Genomic DNA, 27,714 nt, shown 5'->3' with positions numbered 1-27,714 from the left:
ATTTTTGTTTCTGTTATAGAGATTATTATGTTTGTGTTTATTTTTTCATCTTTTGGGTTCAAAACTTGACCGAGTGTAATTTATTTCAATTCTTACGTGTTATAAAATTTAAATAATTATTTTAATATCATCTATAAATCAATTTTTTCTAATACATATTTTAAACACATTATTTAATTAGTTGGCTTAATTATTTTAAATTCTTCAATTAAAAATAATTAGTCTTAATTATTTCCAAATAAGATATAATTAACATATGTCATTACATATCAGAACCAAAACGCATTTTTGTATGTTATACTGCTTTACGAGTCACCCAATAATATCTTGTAAACTTATGAAACCAACAAAATGATGTTCGAATTTTACTACTTTGATCAATATACATTCTTAAATAAAGAGAAGATAACTTAAAATTTGAAGTATAATTTTAAGCATTGCAATAATATTTTTTTTAATAATTGGCAATATTGTTTGTCCATATTTTAATATTAGTCTAAAATCAAATGTTACTTAATAGTAATATTCACTATTGCTAAAAAAAATGTTATTTAATAGTAACATTCACTATTGCTAAAAAAAAAAAATTCACTAAATATCAAATTTTTATTCAATTCTATATGCAATCCAAGTCAGCTACGAAAAATAGTAAAAACTTGCCATTGCTAGTTAAAAAAAAAAGAAGAAGGAAACTTGAAAACTTGCCTTACAAGTGGCGAGGCCAGTAAACGCGACTATAATTCAAATGGAAAACTTTAGGCTCAACGGTAATTAAAACTTGCAACGACTTTGATTAAAATTGGAAAGTTCTGCCTACATAAAACCGCATGGAAACCTCTGCTAGTGAAATAACGGTAATTAATCAGTCGTATCGGAGAAGGCCACAAGGGCTAAAGAAAGATGAGGCTTCTTCTCTGCAACTCTTCACCGCAATTAGTCCCAATTATTCATCCCCTAAAAGCCCTAAATATCTGTCCTATTTCTAAATTCCGGCAGAAAGTTCCATCAATTAACCAGGCTTTGAGTACAACCTTAATCTCAGTAACACTCTCCTTAGGTATTTTCTATGCTTGTCCTCCGGATGTGTTTTCGATTGATTTTAGTACCCCGACGGAGGAATCGATCTGCCGTGAAGAAGAAAATTATGTGGATCCTAAATTGACCGGAGACACGGTGACGAACGAGGGGATTGTGGAAGAGGCTTGGCAGATTGTGAATGATAGTTTCCTTGACACCGGTCGCCACCGTTGGTCGCCTGATTCTTGGCTTGTGTGTATCACTTCACTTTCAGATTTTTTGTTTACGCTACATCTTCAATTCTGAGTTTTTTTGTTGGGGTTGCAGGAGAAGAAGAAAGATATAGCAGGCACATCGATTCAGACAAAATCAAGAGCCCATGAGATCATCCGTCGTATGTTGGCGAGTTTAGGCGACCGTTATACACGTTTTCTTTCACCTTATGACGTAATCTTTCTCAACTGTCACAAATGTCCTACAATATACGTGTTTCTTGAAATATATATAACCCGGATTCTTAGAATTTTTTGGCTGTCTCCTTCTCTTTAATTGAATTATATCCTGTGATGCTCTTCTCCCGTGTCTTGAACTTACTCTCTTTATGCTCCTTTCTTATTTCTTGAATTTTTTTGTCATATTCTCTTCTTATTATCCCTATCAATTTTGTGCTATGTTATGGTGCTATTGTGATCGAAATAACTTTGTTATTTTTCTCTGCCTGGTCTTACTGGATGATGTTTAAGGAAACATCTTTGATTGAGTCGTTGACTGCTAGAAGATGATTACAACTATTTTCTGTGCATTAATGATGATTGGACTGTGTGGACGAGAATCAAGTTTTAGTTTTAAGTATTTTTCTTTTCATACTTGTTCTGCTAACCAAAAAAAATTTGTCAGTGCAATAACGTTTGTCAGAGTTCTTTGTGTTTGGTTTTAATCTTCATGGTTAATTATCCCAAGTTTTCATCATTTCAGGGTTCTATTATTGGATTATTTTTCTTATTTCCTCGCCCTTTAGTCATGTTTTTTGTGTTGTTCATTACTGACCACTTGTTCTGTTTATATTAAGTTTGATATATTAAACGTGCAATCACATGTATCGATGCTGTTTTTACTTACAAAAATTTTCAGTTTTCTTATCCAATGATGTATGTTGCCTTCATCGTCATCGAAAGTTCTCCAAGATGGCGAGGTATGACATGACTGGTATTGGGATAAACCTTAGAGAAATTCCCGACAGTAATGGAGTACTGAAGTTAAAGGTTTTAGGTCTTATTTTGGATGGCCCAGCCCATTCTGCTGGTGTTAGACAGGTACAAGCTCGTGTCCTGCCATGCCTATTTATTTGACTTTATTTGCCTTTTTTTTTAAAAAAAAATCATGATTTTAATGTTTTCGTCCATGAGCTCACCATTAGGCATGTTACCGGTTTTGGATTGCCGAGTGATGCCTGTATGATACCTGATCGGATTGGTTCCAGATTTATCGGATTGAGATTGTAACCCAATCCAACACCGAAAATCGAATTAAGTTGGGTTAAAATCGAATTAAACCGGAATGAGACCAAATTGAAATAAATTTATTTAAAAACCATTATGAATATTAAGAAATTATATATAAGTCTCCGTTCAATTCTTAATTTATTTATTAATTAATTATATATATATATGGTATACATGCTATCTCAAATATAGTTGTATGAAGTTGGTCCTAAACTAGTTCTGGTACCACATTCAAACTGAGCAGATTAAATGATTCCAAATTCATGTTGAAGCAACCCAATCCGATTCGCTATCGGTGTTGACCATGTCTACTCACTAGTAGCCTAAAACATATTTCCAGTAGCATGTTCAATGTTGCTCTCACGGAAAGCTTTCACATTTTCCATGGAGGCAGACTGATTTGTGCTTCTGTGGAATTACAATTTTAATATTTCTTTGAAGGCAGAAGCTGTTAATTTAGATTTATATATATATATATAATATATATATATATATATATATATATATATATATATATTATATATTTAAATGAGGGGAGTGGACTTGAATCGTGTGGAGCTTACCTACATGGAGAAAATATTTGTGTCATGTTGGCAAAATGAGTTCAAAGAGGAAAATATCAGCTCATTTTTTGAGCTGGTTTCCATGATAACATGCTTTTGCTACCCAAAAGCATTATTTTTTAACATAACATTATAAAGTGGGCGCAGTTGTTAAATTACCCCTTTACAGAGTGTTGATAAGTATTGTATCATCCACACGTGGTATGATCTGAAACATTTCAATCTCTCGATAGAAGAATCTGTACCACTTAATCTTGGCTTGTTTATTTCTGAACTTTATTTCTGGATTTATATAAATCTTGTGCACATTCGTCCAGTTTAGTTCTAATATAACGTTTATATTTTCATTTGACTTGCAATTTTGTGGTAGGGTGATGAACTATTGTCTATTGACGGGGTGGATGTGATAGGAAGATCTGCGTTTGAAGCATCGTCGTTATTGCAAGGCCCTAACGAAACATTTGTCAACATAATGGTGAGTAATAGCAGAACACCAATCGTGCTTGTTATTTCTTGCCATTGATTATTCCTACTCGCAACTGTTGTTAGGTAAAGCATGGAAACTGTGGATCCGTGCAATCTATTAGGGTTCAGAGGCAATCTATTGCAAAGTCCCCTATTTTTTACCGATTGGAGCAAGTTAAAAACGATTCAGGTTCTGTAGGTTATGTTCACCTTAGAGAATTCAATGCACTGGCCAGGAAGGATTTTGTTACAGGTAAATGCTGCACCAACTATCCATGGATAAATCACTGTACTTTACTTTGTACTTACTGGCTCTTAAGGTTCTTTTTGACTTCCAACAATGTTCCTATCTTTAATTTATGGGAATATATAAAAGTGCCAATATCTATGGTATCTTTTCCATCCTTCATAAGTTTCAATTGATCGCATTTCACCTATCTCCTTTGAGTCCTCTAGTTAAAAAGAGGAATGAGTTACAATCTTCGTAACTTTCAGCTGTGCCAATATCTATGGTATCTTTTCCATCCTTCATAAGTTTCAATTGATCGCATTTCACCTCTCTCCTTTGAGTCCTCTAGTTAAAAAGAGAAATGAGTTACAATCTTCGTAACTTTCAGCTGTCAATGGAACTCTCCTCTGTTATGAAATCTGTTGGTTTGATTTGATTTGCTTAATATGCAGCAATGAGAAGACTAGAAGACATGGGTGCCTCATATTTTGTCCTTGATCTTAGGGATAATCTCGGGGGACTAGTGCAGGTATTTCTTTTACGTCACATTAGGAGGGATTAAGAAGGCATGTGCTGGTTTTGATAACTTTGTGTTGTAGCTCTATGATCATGCTAATCCTAGAATTGTCTAAATAAACTTGAAAGGCAGAAATTGTACACCCCCACACCATATATTTAGGCTGAATTTCTTTTTCATCCGTCCCAGTTATGCAGTCTGATTTTCATATTTTGCATTATTACACTCCCTTTTACCAATCTACCCCTATTTTATTTGCTTTCCAAATTTTTTTTCCATCCAATTAAAATGTTCATTAAATAAGAGTAAATGAGAAATTTCTTTGTAAAATTTACCATTTCAATAACTTTCTTGGTTTGTTTGAAAATAGACACAAGCTTAAATATATGAGATGGATGGAGTATTAATTAACAATTCAGTAATTTTCAGAGGCTCAAGTAATCAATTTCCTCGCCTTTTGTTGCATCAATCGCAGATTGGAAAAACTCTGCAAGTTGGACTTCAAAAAGTTAACGCGAGGACAAAAATATATAATTTCACTCATCAACTTTGCACTTTATGAAGCTACATACCTAGGAAGACTAACCATGACCTACAACATATGATATATTGTTGAAAATTATTTGATCAATTTTGTCATTGAAGGTGTAATATGCTGTCTATTGCAGGCTGGAATTGAGATTGCTAAACTCTTCCTCAATGAAGGGCAAACAGTACGTGATTTGTTATAAGCCTATAACTTTGACTGTTGCTTACATAAGAGCATGTCGTCCACAATAAATATAATTTCGTGATTCTGAATGTTGCACACCTTGTCACGCTCCGAAACCGAAGTGTGCACGGGCATTGTTTAACAATTTAATATTGAAACAACAAGCCCCATAATACAAATCTTGTGAAAACCCAGTCTATTTCATAACATAAAACATTGTCTTTACAATTGAATGGAAATGCAGAAGTGAATTATAAGTTAACGTAACAGAATGTAAATAGGTTGATCTCGAACCGATACTTCATTACCAGCTCCAAAACATGGCTTGCTCATCCGCGTCTAACTGATCTTCATTCCTATCTGAGGAGGAAGACTAAATGGTGAGTGTTTGGGAAACACTTAGTAAGTAGGGGCTGATCATGCGTAATAAACAACAAAGATACACATACATATATACAAATCAAAATTTTCAGTTGTGAGCATTTTGAATCTACGAACAAGATACAAACATAGCACTGAAAATCATCTCATTTTTCTATGGTTTACTGATTAGTCTCTTATATATTACTCCTCTAAAAGGCGGGGCATAAACGGTTATTATATCCCACATGCATTAAAGACATTTTAAATCAAATCAAACGTATTTCTAACTCGAATGATTAGAGTGTATTTCAAATAATTTCAAACATGCTTTCGAGTATCATATCTAATATCGAATGACAAACGGAAAACATTAAGCACAATTTATAAAAATGTGCATACAAAAGCCTACTTACTCGGTATTGATCTAAGAAAACGTGGAGGAAGATTAACTGAAATAATCGAACTCAAATGTTGCTGAATTGTTTCGAACTTGGGCAGAAATTCTCTCAAACTTAGGCGAAACTTTGCCCGTGCTGGGACCAGAATTTGATCGATACTTCGGGAGGAAGGCTGCTCGACTTTAGGCAGCAGGATGCAGCAGAAAACTTTGAAAAGAAGACAGCTTCTTTGCTTGAATTTTAGTGTTATTTCTTGATTGACTTTGGGCAGAGTTTTGGCTTGGAAATGTTGCTGATAAGTGCTTCAAAAAACTGCTGCAGAGGCTTCAAAATTTGGACAGAAATCTGCTTCGAAATGCCGCTGAATTCTCGAGACTTTGATCAGCTCTTATGTGTGAAGATGGCAGGGTATTTGGTGCTGTTTTTGGTGTGATGTCACTCAATCTTTGGCCATTATTAGGCTAAGATGGTTAGTTGAATGAGCAGCTGTTACCACTCAATTGTAGCTGATAAAGAAGACAGCTTCTTTGCTTGAATTTTAGTGTTATTTCTTGATTGACTTTGGGCAGAGTTTTGGCTTGGAAATGTTGCTGCTAAGTGCTTCAAAAAACTGCTGCAGAGGCTTCAAAATTTGGACAGAAATCTGCTTCGAAATGCCGCTGAATTCTCGGGACTCTGATAAACTTTTATGCGTGAAGATGGCAGGGTATTTGGTGCTGTTTTCTGGTGTGATCTCACTCAATCTTTGGCCATTATTAGGCTAAGATGGTTAGTTGAATGAGCAGCTGTTACCAGCTCAATTGTGGCTGATAATGGCTATTAAAAAGGTTGTTACAACTCCATCTTAAATCAGCTGAATGTGGTACGTTGAATTTTCGAAATTATGGTTCATTCTATGTCTCATTTTTCGGTTTTCAGATCCATTTGTTCTCGAAACTTGAGGTGTCTTGTCTTTCAAAAAGATAAGGATATAGTTCCTGCATTTTGTCTTCTAACTCCCAAGTAGTTTCTCTTGGAGTGGTTTGACCATTGTACATTGACATAGATAATTGTTTTTCATCTCAATACTCAGTTCTTTGCGTCCACAATTCGAATAAGAACTTCTTCGTATTTCAGTTTTTCGTGCAAATTCTCTTCGATCAGAATTGGTCCAGCTTCAAGAATATGACTTGGATCCGTAATATATCTTCTTAGATGCGAAATGTGGAAGATATTATGAATTCTTGATATATCGGGTGGACGTGCTAATCTATAAGTAAGAATAGATCAGCAGTGTTTCCGCAGAAATGTTGGTCCGTTGGTCTAGATGAAGCCGATCAAGATGGAGAACGGCTTGTGGATGAAGCTTTAAAAAGAGAAATGATTGAAGGCAGGGGAGCAAAGGCCAGGTACGTCCTTCTTGCCAGACGTGAGTTTAGTGAGTCCTCAAGAGCAGCCCAACACAAAAAGTTCCCCAAGCCACTTATTAAGACTCAAAAGAGACGGTTGTTGATAGAAAGAGCTGCTACAAAAAAGGAAGAGTTCGCTAAGTTGGAAAATGGACCATAATTGATATTCCAGTCATCGTAGATCGTGTGGGAGTAGGTCCGAATTTGGAAGATCAGCTACTTAAGATAAGTTAGTGGACGAAGACGACGATTTATTGAGGATGATGTTTAGAGAAGAAAAACAATCAACTTTTGTGTTGAAAAGTTTCACATCATTGTGGATTGTGCCACATGAGTGGTGATGCTGCAAAGAGGTTTAAAATGGTGGAAGACGAGAATAGGGAGTTGATACCCAAACAATCAGTGCAAAAGGAAGATCATACAAATAAATGCATCAAATGAAGTTCAAGTGGATCTCCAAATAGGCCTAAACAAGTGATACTCGATAAGCCTACACCAGCCATGGGCAAGCACATAAGGATGTTGTACATCAAAGCCCACGTAAATGGGAAGCCAGTGTCTATGGTGTTGATTGACAATGACTCAGCTGTGAATGTGTTGGATGTAAGGATGTTTGAGCAAAACTTAAGAAGACTTAATTCCCACATATCAAGATAGAGAACATTGTGTGGATGAAGCTTCAAAAAGAGAAATGATTTGAGGGAAGTGGAGCAAAGGCCAGGTACGTCGTCCCTGACACAAGTTTAGTGAGTCCTGGAGAGTAGACCAACACAAAAAGTTCCTGAAGCCACTTACTAGGACTTAGAAGAGACGGTTGTTGAGAGAAAGAGTTGCTGCAAAAAAGGAAGAGTCCGCTAAGTTGGAAAATGGTCCCACAATTGATATTCTAATCACTGAAGATCAAGTGGAGAGTAGGTCCAAATTTGGTAAGAACGGCTACTGAATAATAAGTTAGTGGATGGCGACGACGATTTATTAAGTGGTGATGATGATTGGAGAAGAAATACAATCAACTTTTGTGTTGGAAAGTTTCACATCACTGTGGATTGTGACACATGAGTGGTGATGATGCAGAGAGGTTTAAAATGGTGGAAGAAGAGAATAGAGAGTTGATACAATGATACCCAAACAATCAGTGCAAAAAGAAGATCATGCAAATAAACTCTTCGTGTGCTGCAAGTACTGAACAAATTAGAGGAAGAGGAAGCATGATACATCTATGGAACCGAGATTGTCCAAGAAGAAGAATATGAAGAAGATGAACTCCAAGTCGATGAGTTGTTGATGGCGCAATCTCAAATGGAAGATGACCAACATGAAGTACAAGACCCATTGGAAGAAATCAACTTGGGGGAGCTTGAGAATCCGAAAATGGTATATGAAAGTAAGCTATTGAAAGAGCAGTTGAAGCAAGATTTGGCTAACATGCTGAAGAAGTACAAAGATTGTTTGCCATAGAATTATGATGACATGCCAGAGTTGGACAAGAAATTGGTCGAACACCGACTTCCACTCAAAAAGGGTTTCGAATCATTTCAACAGCCATCTCGTTGCATGTCAAAAAAAGTTGAGTTGAAAAAGAAAGAAAAAGTCGAGAAACTGTTAAAGGCCGAGTTTATAAAACCAATCAGATATATCGAATGGCTTTCGAACATTGTGTCAGTCATGAAAAAGAATGGCAAGATCAGAATATGCATCGACTTCCGGGACTTGAATTGTGCAACTCCCAAGGATGTTTATGCATGAGTTGTTATCCCTTCATTGATGGATTTTTGGGCTATAATCAGATCAAGATAGCAGATGCAGATACACATTAGACAACATTTAGATCCCCAGGAGCTGTTGGTACGTTTAAATGTTTTGTCATGGCATTCGGGCTAAAAAACGCAGGTGCCACGTATCAAAGAGCTATGAACTCGATCTTTCACGATATGATAGGGCATCATATCGAAGTGTATATAAACGATATTGTTGTGAAATCTAAACAATCTGTTGATCACATCGAGCATTTGAGGAAGAGTTTCCAAAAAATAAGACATGCAAATCCACTCAAGAACAAGAAATAGTTGCAACGCTTTCTTGGACAAGTAAATTTTGCGTTGGCTGAGATTCGGTCAGCTGGTTCATGTATAGTTCCTCTGCTAAAAAATAAACTAACAGAAAACTAGATAAAAGGAATACTCCCTAGCTCCCCTAGGATATGCAATACACTTTTGACGTATCAAAGACCGATGAAGTTTTTGATTTTATGGTAAAAGAAAAATTCATCACTTTTCCACCAGATCACAAATGCCACCCAAAGAAGAGCCGAAGGGTCGAGAATATTGTAAGTACCACAACTCGTATAATCATGCCACTAAGTCTTTTTGGGCTTTCAAAAATATTTTGCAGGACAGAATTAACAAGGTAGTCTTGAAGGTCCCTGACAAACAAGAGTCCATGCCAGTGGATGATGATCCATTCCCCTAGTAGCTTCTGTCAATGTGAACGTGACAGATTTGAGGGGTCTTCTCGATGAGAAAAGAAGTCGAACCCATGCAGTAACAAACCAAATGATTAAGAAATACTGGATCCCAAAAGGCCAAATGTTTGAAGCTAATGGAAGTATAGTGTTGATCGGCTAAGAACATTTCAGCCATGTTTCCCCATGAATGTTGGTGAATTCGCGGCCTATAGGCCAAAGAACCAACATTTATTCGAGAGACAGTACCTGAGAATCAGGAAAAGTCAGCAGATCAAGATAGAACGGCATGTGGATGAAGCTTCAAAATAGAAATGATTGACGGGCAGGAGAGCAAAGGCTAGGTACATCTTCCCTGCCAGACGCGATTTTAGTGAGTCCTGGAGAATAGCCCAACACAAAAAAGTTTTCCAGGCCATTTACTAGGGCTCAGAAGAAACGATTGTTGAGAGAAAGAGCTGCTGCAAAAAAGGAAGAGTCCATTGAATTGGAAAATGGACCCACAATTGATATTACAGTCAATGAAGATCATGTATAGGTCCAAATTTGGACTACGACGATGATTACTAAGTGAAGATGATGACTAGAGATGAAAAACAATCCAAATAGTTTCACATCACCGTGGACTGTGACACATGAGTGGTGATGCTGCAGAGAGGTTTAAAATGGTGGAAGAAGAGAACAGAGAGTTGATACACAAACAATCAGTGCAAAAGGAAGATCATGCAAATAAACTCTTCGAAAGAAGCTAAAGAGTGATTATCAAAGAGGATCACCCAAATAGGTCTAAATAAAGTGATACTCGAGAAGTCTACACAAGCCATGACCAAGCACATAAGGCCGTTGTACATCAAAGGCCACCTAAATAGGAAGCCAGTGTTTAAGGTATTGATTGACAATGGCTCAGCTGTGAATGTTGTGGCGGTAAGGATGTTGAGATGTTTGGGCAAAACTTAAGAACTTAATTCCCACAGATCAAGATAGTGAACGGCATGTGGATGCAGCTTCAAAAAGAGAAATGATTTGAGGGCAGGGGAGCAAAGGCCAGGTACATCTTCCCAGCCAGACGCGAGTTTAGTGAGTCTGGAAGAGCAGCCCAACACAAAAAGTTCTCCAAGCCACTTATTAAGACTCAGAAAAAACGGTTGTTGAGAGAAAGAGCTGCTGCAAAAGGGAAGAGTTCGCTAAGTTGGAAAATGGACCCATAATTGATATTCCAGTCATCGTAGATCGTGTGGGGAGTAGGTCCGAATTTGGAAGATCAGCTACTTAAGACAAGTTATTGGACGAAGACGATGATTTATTGAGGATGATGTTTAGAGAAGAAAAACAATCAACTTTTGTGTTGAAAAGTTTCACATCACTGTGGATTGTGCCACATGAGTGGTGATGCTGCAAAGAGGTTTAAAATGTTGGAAAACGAGAATAGGGAGTTGATGCCCAAACAATCAGTGCAAAAAGAAGATCATGCAAATAAACTACTCGAAGGAAGTTCAAGAGTGATTATCAAAGTGGATCTCCAAATAGGCCTAAACAAGTGATACTCGATAAGCCTACACCAGCCATGACCAAGCACATAAGGTTGTTGTACATCAAATCCATGTAAACGGGAAGCCAGTGTCTAGGGTATTGATTGACAATGGCTCAGCCGTGAATGTCCTGTCGGTAAGGATGTTAAGATATTTGGGCAAAACTTTAGAAGACTTAATTCCCACTTATCAAAATAGATAACTGATGTGTGGATGCAATTTCAATAAAAAGAAATGATCGAGGGCAGGGGAGAAAAGGCCAGGTATGTCCTCCCTGTCAGACGCGAGTTTAGTGAGTCTTGGAAAGTAGCCCAATACAAAATGTTCCCGAAGCCACTTACTAAGACTCAGAAGAGACAGTTGTTGAGAGAAAGAGCTGCTGCAAAAGGGGAAGATTACTCTAACTTGGAAAATGGACCGGACCCACAATTGATATTTCAGTCACTGCGGATCATGTGAGGAGTAGGTCCAAATTTGAAAGATCAGTTACTGAAGATAAGTTAGTGGACGACGACGATTTAAAAAGTGAGGATGAAGATTAGAGAAGAAAAACAATCAACTTTTGTGTTGGAAAGTTTAACATTATTGTGGATTGATGTGCCACATGAGTGGTGATGCTGATGAGAGGTTTAAAATGGTGGAAGAAGAGAATAGGGAGTTGATGCCCGAACAATCATCGCAAAGAGAAGATCATGCAAATAAACTACTCGAAGGAAGTTCAAGAGTGATTATCAAATTGGATCTCCAAATAGGCCTAATCAAGTGACACTCGAGAAGCCTACACCAGCCATGACCAAGCACATAAGGCCGATTTACATCAAGGCCCACGTAAATGGGAAGCCAGTGTCTATGGTGTTGATTGACAATGGCTCAGCTGTGAATGTCCTGTCGGTAAGGATGTTATAAGATGTTTGGGCAAAACTTAAGAAGACTTAATTCCCACAGATCAAGATAGAGAACATTGTGTGGAGGAAGCTTCAAAAAGAGAAATGATTGAGGGCAGGAGAGCAAAGGCCAAGTACATCTTCCTGCCAGACGCGAGTTTAGTGAGTCCTGAAGAGCAGCCCAACACAAAAAGTTCCCCAAGCCACTTATTAAGACTCAGAAGAGACTGTTGTTGATAGAAAGAGCTGCTGCAAAAAAGGAAGAGTACTTTAACTTGGAAAATTGACCCACAATTGATATTTCGGTCACCACGGATCATGTGAGGAGTAGGTCCAAATTTGAAGATCAGTTACTGAAGATAAGTTAGTGGACGACGACGACGATTTATTAAGTGAGGAAGAAGATTAGAGAAGAAAAACAATCAACTTTTGTGTTGGAAAGTTTAAAATTATTGTGGATTGTGCCACATGAGTGGTGATGCTACAGAGTGATTTAAAATGGTGGAAGAAGAGAATAGAGAGTTGATGCCCAAACAATCAGTGCAAAAAGAAGATCATGCAAATAAACTACTCGAAGGAAGTTCAAGAGTGATTATCAAAGTGGATCTCCAAATAGGCCTAAACAAGTGATACTCGAGAAGCCTACACCAGCCATGACCAAGCACATAAGGCCGGTGTACATCAAGGCCCACGTAAATGGGAAGCCAGTGTCTAGGATGTTGATTGACAATGACTTAGCTATTAATGTCCTATCGGTGAAGATGTTAAGATGTTTAGGCAAAACTTAAGAAGACTTAATTCCCACAGAAGTTTCTGTTGCTGCATTTATAGAGGAAACCACCAAGACCACGCCGATGTTACTGTGGCGAGTATGTCATATTTGTGTGCATTTTTCATTTTGAGCTTCTCCGTCAACTTCCAAGCGTTGTCAGGCAGGGATTGGATCCATGTAAACTAGTGCATCACATCCTCGATGCACCAGCTGTTATTATTTTGGAAAGGGGACGATGAGGAGGTTGTAGAATATGATGGACAACCTTTTCAAGCCAGTGCAAGTGCAGTTGAAGCTATATATTACAATGAGGATTTTGGACCCATCAAATTTCATAGCAACAGTACGAGAGAAGTCTGGCATACATGCAAACACCAACTCCAAGCTTGGTAGAGTCCTCAAGCTTATTATTATCCTGCCGCTTTGACTGATAATTAAGCCCTTGATTTAAGAGCTTGATGATTGAGTTGAACCAAAATGGAAAAAAAAGCAGCTCAAACTCTATATGGAAGGCGCATGTGCTGCAAGTATTGAACAAATTAGAGGAAGATGAAGCATGAGACACCCATAAAACCGAGGTTGTCCAAGAGGAAGAATATGAAGAAGATGAACTCCAAGTTGATGAGTTGTTGATGACGCCATCTCAAATAGAAGATGACCAACATGAAATACAAGACCCATTAGAAGAAATCAACTTGGGGGAGCTTGAGAATCCGAAAATGGTATATATGAGTAAAATATTATAAGAACAGTTGAAGCAAGATTTGGTTAACATGCTGAAAGAGTGCAAAAATTGTTTTGCATGGAATTATGATGACATACAAGGGTTGGACAGGAAATTGGTCAAACACCGACTTCCACTCAAAAAGGGTTTCAAATCATTTCAACAGCCATCTCGTCGCATGTCAAAAGAAGTTGAGTTGAAAGTGAAACGAGAAGTCGAGAAATTGTTAAAGGCCGAGTTTTGTAAAATCAATCAGATATACGAAATGGCTTTTGAACATTGTGCCAGTCATGAAAAAGAATGACAAAGTCAGAATATGCATCGACTTTCGGGACTTGAACTGTGCAACTCCCAAGGATGTTTACGTGATGCCGATACATGATATGTTGATCGATTCGATGGCTAGGCATGAGTTGTTATCCTTCATGGATGGATTTTTGGGCTACAATTAGATCAAAAAAGTAAATGTAGACACATAAGACAACATTTAGATGCCCATGAGGTATTGATACGTTTGAATGGTTTCTAATGGCATTCAGGCTAAAAAACGCAGGTGCTACGTATCAAAGAGCTATAAACACGATCTTTCACGATATGAACGATATTGTTGTGAAATCTAAACAATATGTTGATCACATCGAGCATTTGAGGAAGAGTTTCCAAATATTAAGACAACATGAGTTGAAGTTAAACCTGTTGAAATTCGGATTTGGAGAAGAAAACTTTTTGGGATTTCTTGTAAATTAGAGGGGAGTCGAACCGGATAAAAACAAAGCGAAGGCTATTATAGAGGCAAATCTACTCAAGAACAAGAAATAGTTGCAATGCTTTCTTGGACAAGTAAATTTTGCGTTGGCTGAGATTCAGTCAGCTGGTTCATGTATAGTTCCTCTGCTTAAAAATAAACTGACAGAAAACTAGATGAAAGGAATACTCCCCAGCTCCCCAAGGATATGCAATACACTTTTGACGTATCAAAGACCGATGAAGTTCTTGATTTTATGATGAAAGAAAAATTCATCACTTTTCCACCAGATCACAAATGCCACCCAAAAGCCGAAGGGTCGAGAATATTGTAAGTACCACAACTCGTATAATCATGCCACTAAGTGTTGTTGGGCTTTCAAAAATATTTTGCAGCATAATTAACAAGGTGGTCTTAAAGGTCCCTGACAAACAAGAGTCCATGCCAGTGGATGATGATCCATTCCCCCAGCAGCTTCTGTCAATGTGAACGTGACAGATTTGAGAGGTCTTCTCGATGAGAAAAGAAGACGAACCCATGCAGTAACGAACCAAATGATTAAGAAATGGTGGATCCCAAAAGGCCAAATGTTTGAAGCTACTGGAGTATAGTGTTGATCGGCTAAGAACAATTCAGCCATGTTTCCCCATGAATGTTGGTGAATCCGCGGCCTCAAGGCCAAAGAACCAACATTTATTCGTGAGACATTGCCTGAGAATCAATGGTTTAGATGGGAGTCATCTCACCATTAGCTTCAAAGATACTCGGATAGGAAAAAAACATATAAAATTGAATCACGAAGGATGGAAATCAGGAAAAAGTCAGCAGATCAAGATAGAACGGCATGTGGATGAAGCTTCAAAATAGAAATGATTGAGGGGCAAGGGAGCAAAGGCCAGGTGCGTCTTACCTGCCAGATGCGATTTTAGCGAGTCCTGGAAAATAGCCCAACACAAAAAGTTCGCCAAGCCACTTACTAGGGCTCAGAAGAAACGATTGTTGAGAGAAAGAACTGCCGTAAAAAAAGAAGAGTCCATTGAATTGGAAAATGGATCCACAATTAATATTCCCGTCAATGAAGATCATGTATAGGTCCAAATTTGGAAGATCAACTATTGAAGATAAGTTAGTGGACTACGACGATGATTATTAAGTGAGAATGATGATTAGAGATGAAAAACAATCTAACTTTTGTGTTGGAAAGTTTCACATCACTACGGATTGTGCGAAGATTTTGCAAATAAACTCCTTGCAAGAAGTTCGAGAGTGATTATCAAAGAGGATCACCCAAATAGGTCTAAACAAGTGATACTCGAGAAGTCTACACCAGCCATGACCAAGCACATAAGGCCGTTGTACATCAAAGCCCACCTAAATATGAAGCAAGTGTTTAAGGTGTTGATTGACAATGGCTCAGCTGTGAAAGTGTGAGGATGTTGAGATGTTTGGGCAAAACTTAAAAACTTAATTCCCACAGATCAAGATAGTGAACGACGTGTGGATGAAGCTTCAAAAAGAGAAATGATTGAGGGCAGAGGAGCAAAGGCCAGGTACATCTTCCCTGCTAGACGCGGGTTTAGTCAGTCTTGAAGAGGAGCCCAACACAAAAAGTTCCCAAAGCCACTTATTGAGACTCAGAAGAGACGGTTGAGAGAAAGAGCTGCTGCAAAAAAAGAAGAGTTCGCTAAGCTGGAAAATGGACCCATAATTGATCATTCTAATCATCGTAGATCGTGTGGGGAGTAGGTCCGAATTTGGAAGATCAGCTACTTAAGATAAGTTAGTGGATGAACACGACGATTTAATGAGGATGATGTTTAGAGAAGAAAAACAATCAAGTTTTTTGTTGAAAAGTTTCACATCACTTTGAATTGTGCCACTGGAGTGGTGATGCTGCAAAGAGGTTTAAAATGGTGGAAGACGAGAATAGGGAGTTGATACCCAAACAATCAGTGTAAAAAAAGAAGATCATGCAAATAAACTCATCGAAAAAGTTCAAGAGTGATTATCAAAGAGGATATCCCAAATAGGCTTAAACAAGTGATACTCGATACGCCTACACCAGCCATGACCAAGCACATAGGGCTGTTGTACATCAAAGCCCACGTAAACGGGAAGCCGGTGTCTAGGGTGTTGATTGACAATGGTTCAGCCGTGAATGTCCTGTCGGTAAGGATGTTAAGATGTTTGGGCAAAACTTAAGAAGACTTAATTCCCACATATGAAAATAGAGAACGACGTGTGGATGAAATTTCAATAAAAAATGATTGAGGGCAGGGGAGCAAAGGCCAGGTACGTCCTCCCTGCCAGACGCGAGCTTAGTGAGTCTTGGAAAGTAGCCCAACACAAAATGTTCCCCAAGCCGCTTACTAAGACTCAGAAGAGACGGTTGTTGAGAGAAAGAGCTGCTGCAAAAAGGGAAGAGTTCGTTAAGTTGGAAAATGGACCTATAATTGATATTCCAGTCCAGCTACTTAAGATAAGTTAGTGGACTAAGACAACGATTTATTGAGGATGATGTTTAGAGAAGAAAAACAATCAACTTTTGTGTTGAAAAGTTTCACAACACTGTGGATTGTGCCACAGGAGTGGTGATGCTGCAAAAAGGTTTAAAATTGTGGAAGACGAGAATAGGGAGTTGATACCCAAACAATCAGTGCAAAAGGAAGATCATGCAAATAAACTCATCGAAGGAAGTTCAAGAGTGATTATCAAAGAAGATCCCCAAATAGGCCTAAACAAGTGATACTCGATAAGCCTACACCAGCTATGACCAAGAACATAAGGCTGTTGTACATTAAAGCCTACGTAAACGGGAAGTCAGTGTCTAGGGTGTTGATTAACAATGGCTCAGCCGTGAATGTTCTGTCGGTAAGGATGTTAAGATGTTTGGGCAAAACTTAAGAAGACTTAATTCCCACATAAGAAATAGAGAACGACGTGTGGATGAAATTTCAATAAAAAGAAATGATTGAGGGCAGGGGAGCAAAGGCCAGGTACGTCCTCCCTGCCAGACGCGAGCTTATTATTATCGTGCCACATTGGCTGATAGTTAAGCCATTGATCTAGGAACTTGATGATTGAGTTGAACCAAAACGAAAAGAGGTAGCTCAAACTCTATATGGAAGGCGCATGCGCTGCAAGTATTGAACGAATTAGAGTAAGAGAAAGCATGAGACACCCATGGAAGCCGAGGTCGTCCAAGAGTAAGAATATGAAGAGGATAAACTCCAAGTTGATGAGTTGTTGAAGACACCATCTGAAAGAGAAGATGACCAACATGAAATACAAGACCCATTAGAAGAAATCAACTTGGGGGAGCTTGAGAATCCGAAAATGGTATACGTTAGCTTTTCTATTAGAAGAACAGTTGAAGCAAGATTTGGTTAACACGTTGAAGGAGTACAAAAATTGTTTTGCATGGAATTATGATGACATGCCAGGGTTGGACAGGAAATTGGTCGAACACCAACTTCCACTCAAAGAGGGTTTCACTTCACATCATTTCAACAGCCATCTCGTCGCATGGCAAAAGAAGTTGAGTTGAAAGTGAAAGGAGAAGTCGAGAAACTGTTAAAGGCCGAGTTTATAAAATCAATCAGATATACGAAATGGCTTTTAAACATTGTGCCAGTCATGAAAAAGAATGACAAGGTCAAAATATGTATCGACTTCCAAGACTTGAACTCTGCAACTCCCAAGGATGTTTACGTGATGCCGATACATGATATGTTGATCGATTCGGTGGCTAGGCATGAGTTGTTATCCTTCATGGATGGATTTTGGGCTACAATCAGATCAAGATAGTACATGCAGATACACGTAAGACAACATTAGATGCCCAGGAGCTGTTGTACGTTTGAATGGTTTGTCATGACATTCGGGCTAAAGAATACCATAAAAACACATGTGCCACGTATCAAAGAACTTTGAACACGATCTTTCACGATATGATAGGATATAAACGATATTGTTGTGAAATCTAAACAATCTGTTGATCACATCGAGCATTTGAGGAAGAGTTTCCAAAAAATAAGACAACATGAGTTGAAGTTAAACCCGTTGAAATGCGCTTTTGGTATGAAAGAAAAAAACTTTTTGGGATTTCCGTTACAATAGAGGGGAGTCGAACCGGATAAAAACAAAGCGAAGGCAATTATAGAGGCAAATCCACTCAAGAACAAGAAATATATGCAACGCTTTCTTGGACAAGTAAATCTCAGCTGGTTCATGTATAGTTCCTCTGCTAAAAAAGAAACTGACAGAAAACTAGATGAAAGGAATACTCCCAAGTTCCCCAAGGATATACAATACACTTTTGACGTATCAAATACCGATGAAGTTTTTGATTTTATGGTAAAAGTAAAATTCATCACTTTTCCACCGGCTGAGATTCATCACCATCAACATCAAAGATACTCGGACAGAAAAAACACATATAACATTGAATCACGAAGGATGGAAATCGGGAAAAACTCCGCAGATCAAGATAGAACGGCGTGTGGATGAAGCTTCAAAATAGAAATGATTGAGGGGCAGGGTAGCAAAGGCCAGGTACGTCTTCCCTGCGAGACGCGATTTTAGTGAGTCCTGGAGAATAGCCCAACACAAAAAGTTCTCCAAGCCATTTATTTTTACTAGGGCTCAGAAGAAACGATTGTTGAGAGAAAGAGCTGTTGCAAAAAAGAAGAGTCCATTGAATTGGAAAATGGACCCACAATTAATATTAAAGTCAATGAAGATCATGTATAGGTCCAAATTTGGAAGATCAGCTGTTGAAGATAAGTTAGTGGACTACGACGGTGATTATTAACTGAAGATGATGATTAGAGAGGAAAAACAATCTAACTTTTGTGTTGGAAAGTTTCACATAACTGTGGACGGTGCCACATGAGTGGTGATACTGCCGAGAGTTTAAAATGATGGAAAAAGAGAATATGGAGTTGATACACAAACAATCAGTGCAAAAGGAAGATCATGCAAATAAACTCCTCGAAAGAAGTTCAAGAGTGATTATCAAAGAGGATCACCCAAATAAATCTAAACAGAGTGATACTCGAGAAGTCTATCCCAGCCATGACCAAGCATATAAGACCGTTGTACATCAAAGCCCACGTAAATAGGAAGACGGTGTTTAAGGTGTTGATTGACAATGGCTCAGCTGTGAATGTCCTGGCGGTAAGGATGTTGAGATGTTTGGGCAAAACTTAAGAAGACTTAATTCCCACAAATCAAGATAGAGAACGGAGTGTTGATGAAGCTTCAAAAAGACAAATGATTGAGGGCAGGGGAGCAATGGCCATGTACATCTTCGCCTTCTAGACGCGAGTTTAGTAAGTCCTGAAGAGCAGCCCAACACAAAAAGTTCCTCAAGCCACTTATTAAGACTCAAAAGAGACGGTTGTTGAGAGAAAGAGCTGCTGCAAAAAAGGAAGGGTTCGCTAAGTCGGAAATAGACCCATAATTGATATTCCAGTCATCGTAGATCGTGTGGGGATTAGGTCCGAATTTGGAAGATAATTTAGTGGACGAAGACGACGATTTTTTGAGGATGATGTTTAGAGAAGAAAAACAATCAACTTTTGTGTTGAAAAGTTTCACAACACCGTGGATTGTGCCACAGAAGTGGTGATGCTGCAAAGAGGTTTAAAATTGTGGAAGACGAGAATAGGGAGTTGATACCCAAATAATCAGTGCAAAAGGAAGATCATGAAAATAAACTCGTCGAAGGAAGTTCAAGAGTGATTATCAAAGAGATCCCCCAAATAAGCCTAAACAAGTGATACTCGATAAGCCTACACCAGCCATGACCAAGTACATAAGGCTGTTGTACATCAAAGCCTACGTAAACGGGAAGCCAGTGTCTATGGTGTTGATTGACAATGGCTCAGCTGTGAATGTCCTGTCGGTAAGGATGTTAAGATGTTTGGGCAAAACTTAAGAAGACTTTATTCCCACAGATCAAGATAGAGAACGTTGTGTGGATGAAGCTTCAAAAAGAGAAATGATTGAGGGCAGGAGAGCAAAGGCCATGTACATCTTCCTGCCAGACGCGAGTTTAGTGAGTCCTGAAGAGCAGTCCAACACAAAAAGTTCCCCAAGCCACTTATTAAGACTCAGAAGAGACTGTTGTTGAGAGAAAGAGCTGCTGCAAAAAAGGAAGAGTACTTTAACTTGGAAAATGGACCCACAATTGATATTTCAGTCACCACGGATCATGTGAGGAGTAGGTCCAAATTTGAAAGATCAGTTACTGAAGATAAGTTATTGGACGAGGACGACGATTTATTAAGTGAGGAAGAAGATTAGAGAAGAAAAACAATCAACTTTTGTGTTGGAAAGTTTAACATTATTGTGGATTGTGCCACATGAGTGGTGATGCTACAGAGTGATTTAAAATGGTGGAAGAAGAGAATAGAGAGTTGATGCCCAAACAATCAGTGCAAAAAGAAGATCATGCAAATAAACTACTCGATGGGATTATGTGTATCAGTAAGATTTAGATTTTAGATTGTGCTCGTTTTTGGGACAGTGGACTTCTAGTCAACTGTTGTAACGCTATATATTTTATCATTAATAAAGTATTGTTTCCTATAAAAAAAAAAAAAAGTTCAAGAGTGATTATCAAAGTGGATCTCCAAATAGGCCTAAACAAATGATACTCGAGAAGCCTACACCAGCCATGACCAAGCACATAAGGCCGGTGTACATCAAGGCCCACGTAAATGGGAAGCCAGTGTCTAGGGTGTTGATTGACAATGGCTTAGCTGTGAATGTCCTATCGGTGAAGATGTTAAGATGTTTGGGCAAAACTTAAGTAGACTTAATTCCACAGAAGTTTCTGTTGCTGCATTTACAGGGGAAACCACCAAGACCACGCCGATGTTACTGTGGCGAATATGTCATATTTGTGTGAATTTTTCATATTGAGCTTGTCCGTCAACTTCTAAGCGTTGTTAGGCAGAGATTGGATCCATGCAAACCAGTGCATCACATCCTCGATGCACCAGCTGTTATTATTTTGGAAAGGGGACGATGCGGAGGTTGTAGAAGCTGATGGACAACCTTTTCAAGCCACTATATATTACAATGAGGATTTTGGGCCCATCAAATTTCATTGTAAGAGTACGAGAGAAAGTCTGGCATACATGCAAACACCAACTCCAGGCTTGGTAGAGTCCTCAAGCTTATTATTATCGTGCCGCTTTGGCTGATAATTAAGCCCTTGATCTAGGAGCTTGATGATTGAGTTGAACCAAAAGGGAAAAGAGGTAGCTCAAACTCTATATGGAAGGCGCATGTGCTGCGAGTATTGAACAAATTAGAGGAAGATGAAGCATGAGACACCCATAGAACCGAGGTTGTCCAAGAGGAAGAATATGAAGAAGATAAACTCCAAGTTGATGAGTTGTTGATGACGCCATCTCAAATAGAAGATGACCAACATGAAATACAAGACTCCCATTAGAAGAAATCAACTTGGGGGAGCTTGAGAATCCGAAAATGGTATATGTGAGTAAGCTATTAGAAGAACAGTTGAAGCAAGATTTGGTTAACATGCTGAAGGAGTACAAAAATTGTTTTGCATGGAATTATGATGACATGCCAGGGATGGACAGAAAATTGGTCGAACACCGACTTCCACTCAAAAAGGATTTCAAATCATTTCAACAGGCATCTCGTCGTATGTCAAAAGAAGTTGAGTTGAAAGTGAAAGGAGAAGTCGAGAAACTGTTAAAGGCCGAGTTTATAAAATCAATCAGATATACGAAATGGCTTTTGAACATTGTGCCAGTTATGAAAAAGAATGGCAAAGTCAAAAAATGCATCAACTTTCGGGACTTGAACTGTGCAACTCCCAAGGATGTTTACGTGATGTCGATGCATGATATGTTGATCGATTCGATGGCTAGGCATGAGTTGTTATCCTTCATGGATGGATTTTTGGGCTACAATTAGATCAAAATAGTAGATGCAGACACACATAAGACAACATTTAGATGCCCATGAGCTGTTGATACGTTTGAATGGTTTGTAATGGCATTCGGGCTAAAACACGCAGGTGCCACGTATCAAAGAGCTATGAATTCGATCTTTCACGATATGATAGGGCATGATATTAATGTGTATATAAACGATATTGTTGTGAAATCTAAACAATCTGTTGATCACATTGAGCATTTAATAAAACTTTAATTGGGGTTTCTCATGATCTGAAGGGTCGAGAATATTGGAAGTACCACAACTCATATAATCATGCCACTAAGTCTTGTTGGGGTTTCAAAAATATTTTGTAGGATAGAATGAACAAAGGAATCTTGAAGTTCCCTAACAAACAAGAGTTCATGACAGCGGATGATGATATATTTCCTCCAGTAGCTTATGTCAATGTGAACGTGACAGATTTGAAGGGTGTTCTCAATGAGAAAAGAAGCCGAACCCGTGCAGTGACATACCCAATGGTTTTGAGGGGAGTCATCTCACCATCAGCACCAAAGATACTCGGACAGGAAAACACATATGAAGTTGAATCGCGAAGGATGAAAATCACGAAAAAGTTAGCTGATCAAGCTAGAGAACAACGTGTGGATGAAGCTTCAAAAAGAGAAATGACTGAGGGAGGAGCTAGATGGTTTGCTCCTTAGATACATAGGTTTTCCAGAAGCATTAGAAATCATGAAGCAAGTTCATAAGGGAGTTTGCAGAGCGCATCAATCTGGAATGAAGATGAGATGGTTGATAAGAAGATATGGCTACTATTGGCCATCCATTCTGAAAGATTGCATCAGATATGCGAAGGGGTGCCAACCATGTCATAGGCATAGAAACATCCAAAGGATTCCGGCGGATGAGCTCCACAGCGTTTTCAAACCATGGCCATTCAAGGGCTGGGCCATGGATTTAATAGGGAAAATTTACCCATCGTCTTTAAAGGCCATTCGTTTATCCTTGTGGCCACATATTTTTTCACCAAATGGGTAGAAGCAGTGGCTTTGAAGAAGGCGGAACAAGGTGATGCCATTAACTTTGTAAAAGAAAACATCATTAATAGATTTGGTGGAATTCCAGAGTAACCCCCACAGATCGGGGAACTATGTTTACGGGTTCGGACATGAGGGAATTCGCAGAAGACTATGGAACCAAGTTGATAAACTCATCACCTCATTACCCACAATCCAATGGTCGAAAGATATACGATGAGATATCATATCCGCGCTAAATAGCAAAGGCTGCATCTGACTGAGAAAATATGGTCGAAAGATCATCAAGAATATCGAACCCCGAGGCAGCAAATTCTAGGGAAGTCTTGAAAATATAGACATGTGGAAGCGAAGGCCGAGGAAGTTTCGAACTGCCCCCTTGGAATGAGCAATAGCCTCATGTCAAGATTGGAGGTCACTGAGGAAACATTATCTGATAAACTTAGATCAACCCGGCTCTCTGGCTCGCCAATAAGTCTGAGTCGGGCCCTCCGAGATGTCAGATCCTGTCAAATAAACAAAGTCAAAGTTGGGCATGACAGGTATTTAAGGACATCCAAGACAGAAATAGGTGAATAAAATTACCGTTAAGGGAGTAGCGTCAGCAGGTATGGAGCTGGAGCTGGAGCTGGGCTCGGCCAGAATCCTTGTTACTCGGTTGTTTGGGAAGGGTGGATGAGTCATCTTTGCCGAGGATAATTGGATCATCGAAAGTGTTGCTAGGACGAGAAATCAGCCTAGTCGAACGGCGGATAGGGTATCGCTGACCGACAGTTTGAAGTCTAGGTGCGGATTTTCTAGTCGGGACAACTTTAGGTACAACTTTCACCTTCGGGGAGTTGGGTTTCGGTGGCACAATGACTGAACCCTGGTTAGTTTTCACACTCCTGGGGGCTTCATCAAGCTTCAAGTGTCCTTGGGTATCCACTTTTACAAGTTTAGCAACAATGGGGGCGTCTTCGTCTGATATCAAATCTTGCTTGCGAGCACCTGCATAAAACACCGCAGTGATACAAAAATAACAAACATTTGTGACAAATGAACTGATTAAACATAAATGCATGTGAAAAGATACAAGACAATACCAGGGTCAAGGAATCATATCAAGGTACCAAGACCTCCACCGGAGAGCGAATGGCTCAGCCTTTTTGTGGTCCAGTTTCACAATCGGACTAACAAATCTTTGGGGCAGCGTAGAGAGGAGTTGCACAGTGGACTTAGAGAATTTCCTAGACACAACTTCTGAGGCAATGTGTGTCAAGTCCACCGGAAATGATAAAGTAGCGTGAGGGATTGCTGGTGAAAACCGGAACGGGTATGCATACAAAGAGGGGTTGTAAAACTCAAAGGAAACTTGATTTGTTGTTTTTTGTGGGCTGGTAAAAGAACAATCCATTATCAACAATCGGTGATGGATATATTGAGTCAAGAGTAAAGCGGCAACCTCATCAAGGGATAGGCCATGAAAAAATCAGGATAAACACCAACCCAGAGGGGCTGTGTCTGACAAGAAACACTAGGTCGGGGAGTAGATTGAGTAATTCGAGTTTCAGCTGCTGCAAGTAGTTCATCAACTCAGAAGCTGAAAGAGTCAAATGGCTTCCCATCAGCGAAGTGGTACACAACATGGTCGGAGGACCGGCAAGGAAGTCTATCAGAAGAAAGTAAGAAAAAGCCCATATTTGCAAAAAAACAAGAGATTCCCCAAGTTTGGAAATGGGGTCATGTCGGACGCATTGATTTAGACCATGATATACAGACCCCAAAAGCATGACCGTCAAGTTATACGCTCGGCCAGTGCTAAGAGAGCATGCTAATGGCATATACAGACCCCTAAAATTATCGCCCAATTAGTTTTATGTTTCAATTCCACAAGCAAATCACAATGTTTTCCATAAACTAACGGATAGGAAGACATACCTAATGATATTTTAAAAGTAGCATTCGATATATCCAAATTACATTATTAAGTCGCAAAAACCAATCTTTTCGATTTTATTTAAGCTTTTTCCAATTGAACAATCTGAAATAAGTAAAATTTAATTTTTGTTTTATAAATCTTAAAATTCTCATACGCACCATTTGTGACATACCTAATGATGTTTTAAAACCAGTTATGCGAAAGTGTATAATTAAGTTGCAAAGACCAATCTTTTCGATTTGAATTAATTATTTACCTCTTGACTAGTCTGAATTATTTTCTAAGAATTGTTTTGTCATGAGAAGATATAATTTTTGCTTTAAAAAATATTAGAATTCTCATATGCACCATTTGTAAGTTAATTAAGTTGCAATATACGCAATTTATTGTCATTATCCCTAGTGGTTCCATCGATACTCACCTAGAGAGCTTTCAGTGAGCAATTGTGACCTCCGTCTCCGTTCAGGTGGGCGGGGTCTATAAGAAACAAAAGGTCTAGACTCTAGCGAAAATAATGCTTATAATGACAATCAAATGCCTGCTGCACTCACGTTTTTTGAGTGTTGGTACCGAGTTTAACTGTCGTGCATGTTTGAAAAAGTCATCCTTATCCATCTTATATTTGTGTGCTTCATTTTTTTTTCTTTTCTCGTTTTTGTGACAGGTAACTTACACTGTTGGTAGGGATCCATTGTCCATAAAAACCATTGTAGCCGAAACTTCTCCTTTATTTACTGCTCCGATGATTGTAAGTACAATTTTATTGCAACTAGCTAGACTTGGATTACTTCGTAATGATGCATAAGATTGTGGCTGACCTTGCTCCTTTTTCCTTGTCACATTGCAATTTTTTTCAAGTCATTATTACGATTCTCCTGTCATCAATGGAACTCGCTGATCTCCATCTCAGATTTCTTTAATCTGGAACAGTTCATGCTATTAAATGGTTCTCAATTTCTCGATTTGTCAGCCATATGAGTACTATTAGTAATAATAAAATGTATATCAGCTGGATTGCTGATTTAATTAGAGTGAAGATATAATCATTTTTGAGATGATAGTTACTGCTCTCGTTTCATATCCACTTCCAATGCAGGTTTTGGTGAACAAAAATACTGCTAGTGCGAGTGAAATCGTGAGTACTTGAGATACTCTTCTGCTTTCTATTCAGTTTCCTATGGGTACTGTTCTTTTAAAATTTAAAATAATGGTTATTTCTTGCAGGTTGCTACTGCACTTCATGATAACTGTAGAGCTGTTCTCGTGGGAGAAAGGACTTACGGAAAGGTTTTAATTGCCATAGTTTTTGACGTTATTGTTTTAATGCTACTCTTATTTCAACTGGTTTTCCTCCAAATCTTGTAAATGTAAGTTATATTCTGGTAATGTTGATTGAGGATTTAAGACTGCTGTTTAAGATTCTAATTTCAGATTATCGCAGCAACGTTATGGGGTTCAGGCTTATGACATTATCATAACATTTTTCCCAGTGCCTTCTTACAGGGTCTGATTCAATCTGTCTTTGAGCTCAGTGATGGATCTGGTGTTGTGGTCACCATGGGGAAGTATGTCACCCCAAATCATGTGGACATAAATGGGAATGGGATTGACCCAGATTTTCGTACTTTACCTGGTAAGAACTCCTAATTTCTTGTATTGATTTAATCAATAAAAACCAGTATAGCTACATATCAGAATTCATGTGTTAACTGCAGCCTGGAATGAAGTCACCGGATATCTATCCAAGTGCCACAAGCAACGAGAAGGATAATTGGAAATCACTGGAGTTTCAACTCCAGCTTATATGTATGGCTGAAAGGTGGCGTCTGAAGACGATCCGGCTCTTACGCGTGCTTCTCAAGGTCTCCTACTTGGCCTGAGCGCGAGTAAGATGTTTTTGTGCTTTTATTTTGATGGATTTTTGTTTCTTTTAACTGCTAAGATCCATAGTTTTAAGTTAACATATTTTTACAACAGGCCGAAGAATCATATGCCAGAGGAAGCTTGCTGGTTGTGCTAATAACTAGTGGGGGTCATTCTTTATTTAGTAAAATGTGCTCTTGGGAGACAGATTTCATTGCAGGATTTTATGTTGAATTTGTTAATCCTCTTCTCCTAGCCACGTAACATATAAATTAGCGCTCCCATCACATGCACTTGGTTTTGGAAACCTTTTGATAAAAGGACAAATTTTGAAATAAGTTTTAGCTGACTTGCGAGTGAATGAAATTTGATGCACTGATGAATTAAATCAATCAAGCAGTTACCGAAGGTCTCTCCTTGATATAATAATAAGTAGGTATAAATATACTTGGAGATCAAGAATTCCAGTAGCGGAAAGAGGCGAAACCTTTATAGGTCCATAGGATGTGTGAATAGAATAAAATCTCTTTTGTCCGTTCTTTCACCTTTTGCATGAGTTAGTACCATGATACAGTGGAAAGACGGTCAGAAAAGAAAAAAAGAGCATATCAAAAATTTATGTTTCAAATCTTTCGTGTCTATATGAATTAAATTATTTTTAAATTTAATTTAGTAATTTG

The 27,714-nt window shown here is 38.5% G+C and overlaps 1 protein-coding gene and 1 long non-coding RNA gene across 7 annotated transcripts; both read left to right on the top strand.

Moving 5' to 3' along the window:
* Positions 1-819: 819 nt before the first annotated feature.
* LOC140811392 (carboxyl-terminal-processing peptidase 1, chloroplastic) lies at positions 820-27,400 on the top strand. Of its 4 annotated transcripts, XM_073169232.1 has the most exons (13): positions 824-1,269; positions 1,345-1,464; positions 2,193-2,330; positions 3,453-3,557; positions 3,632-3,800; positions 4,229-4,305; positions 4,962-5,006; positions 25,836-25,919; positions 26,268-26,306; positions 26,396-26,458; positions 26,675-26,804; positions 26,887-27,057; positions 27,149-27,400. In XM_073169232.1, the coding sequence occupies exons 1-12, from the start codon at positions 901-903 to the stop codon at positions 26,940-26,942; spliced, it is 1,395 nt and encodes a 464-aa protein (XP_073025333.1). In that variant the 5' UTR covers positions 824-900; the 3' UTR covers positions 26,943-27,057; positions 27,149-27,400. The 4 variants fall into 4 exon arrangements, with proteins under 4 accessions (XP_073025336.1, XP_073025335.1, XP_073025334.1 ...); XM_073169234.1 differs by lacking the exon at positions 27,149-27,400 and having other exon boundaries at positions 822-1,269; positions 26,662-26,804; XM_073169233.1 differs by lacking the exon at positions 25,836-25,919 and having other exon boundaries at positions 823-1,269.
* On the top strand, positions 6,646-19,018 carry LOC140811395 (uncharacterized). Of its 3 annotated transcripts, XR_012113448.1 has the most exons (4): positions 6,654-8,232; positions 10,274-12,469; positions 16,124-16,733; positions 19,002-19,018. It is a non-coding gene; the product is annotated as an uncharacterized lncRNA (long non-coding RNA). The 3 variants fall into 3 exon arrangements; XR_012113449.1 differs by lacking the exons at positions 16,124-16,733; positions 19,002-19,018 and adding an exon at positions 16,828-18,962 and having other exon boundaries at positions 6,646-8,232; XR_012113447.1 differs by lacking the exon at positions 19,002-19,018 and having other exon boundaries at positions 6,778-8,182; positions 10,225-12,469; positions 16,124-16,232.
* Positions 27,401-27,714: the final 314 nt, after the last annotated feature.

Source organism: Primulina eburnea, chromosome 14, assembly GCF_022965805.1.
Source record: "Primulina eburnea isolate SZY01 chromosome 14, ASM2296580v1, whole genome shotgun sequence".
Lineage (NCBI taxonomy): Eukaryota > Viridiplantae > Streptophyta > Magnoliopsida > Lamiales > Gesneriaceae > Primulina > Primulina eburnea.
Note: the sequence above shows the minus strand (reverse complement) of the source record. Positions and strands in the feature narration are given on the sequence as shown.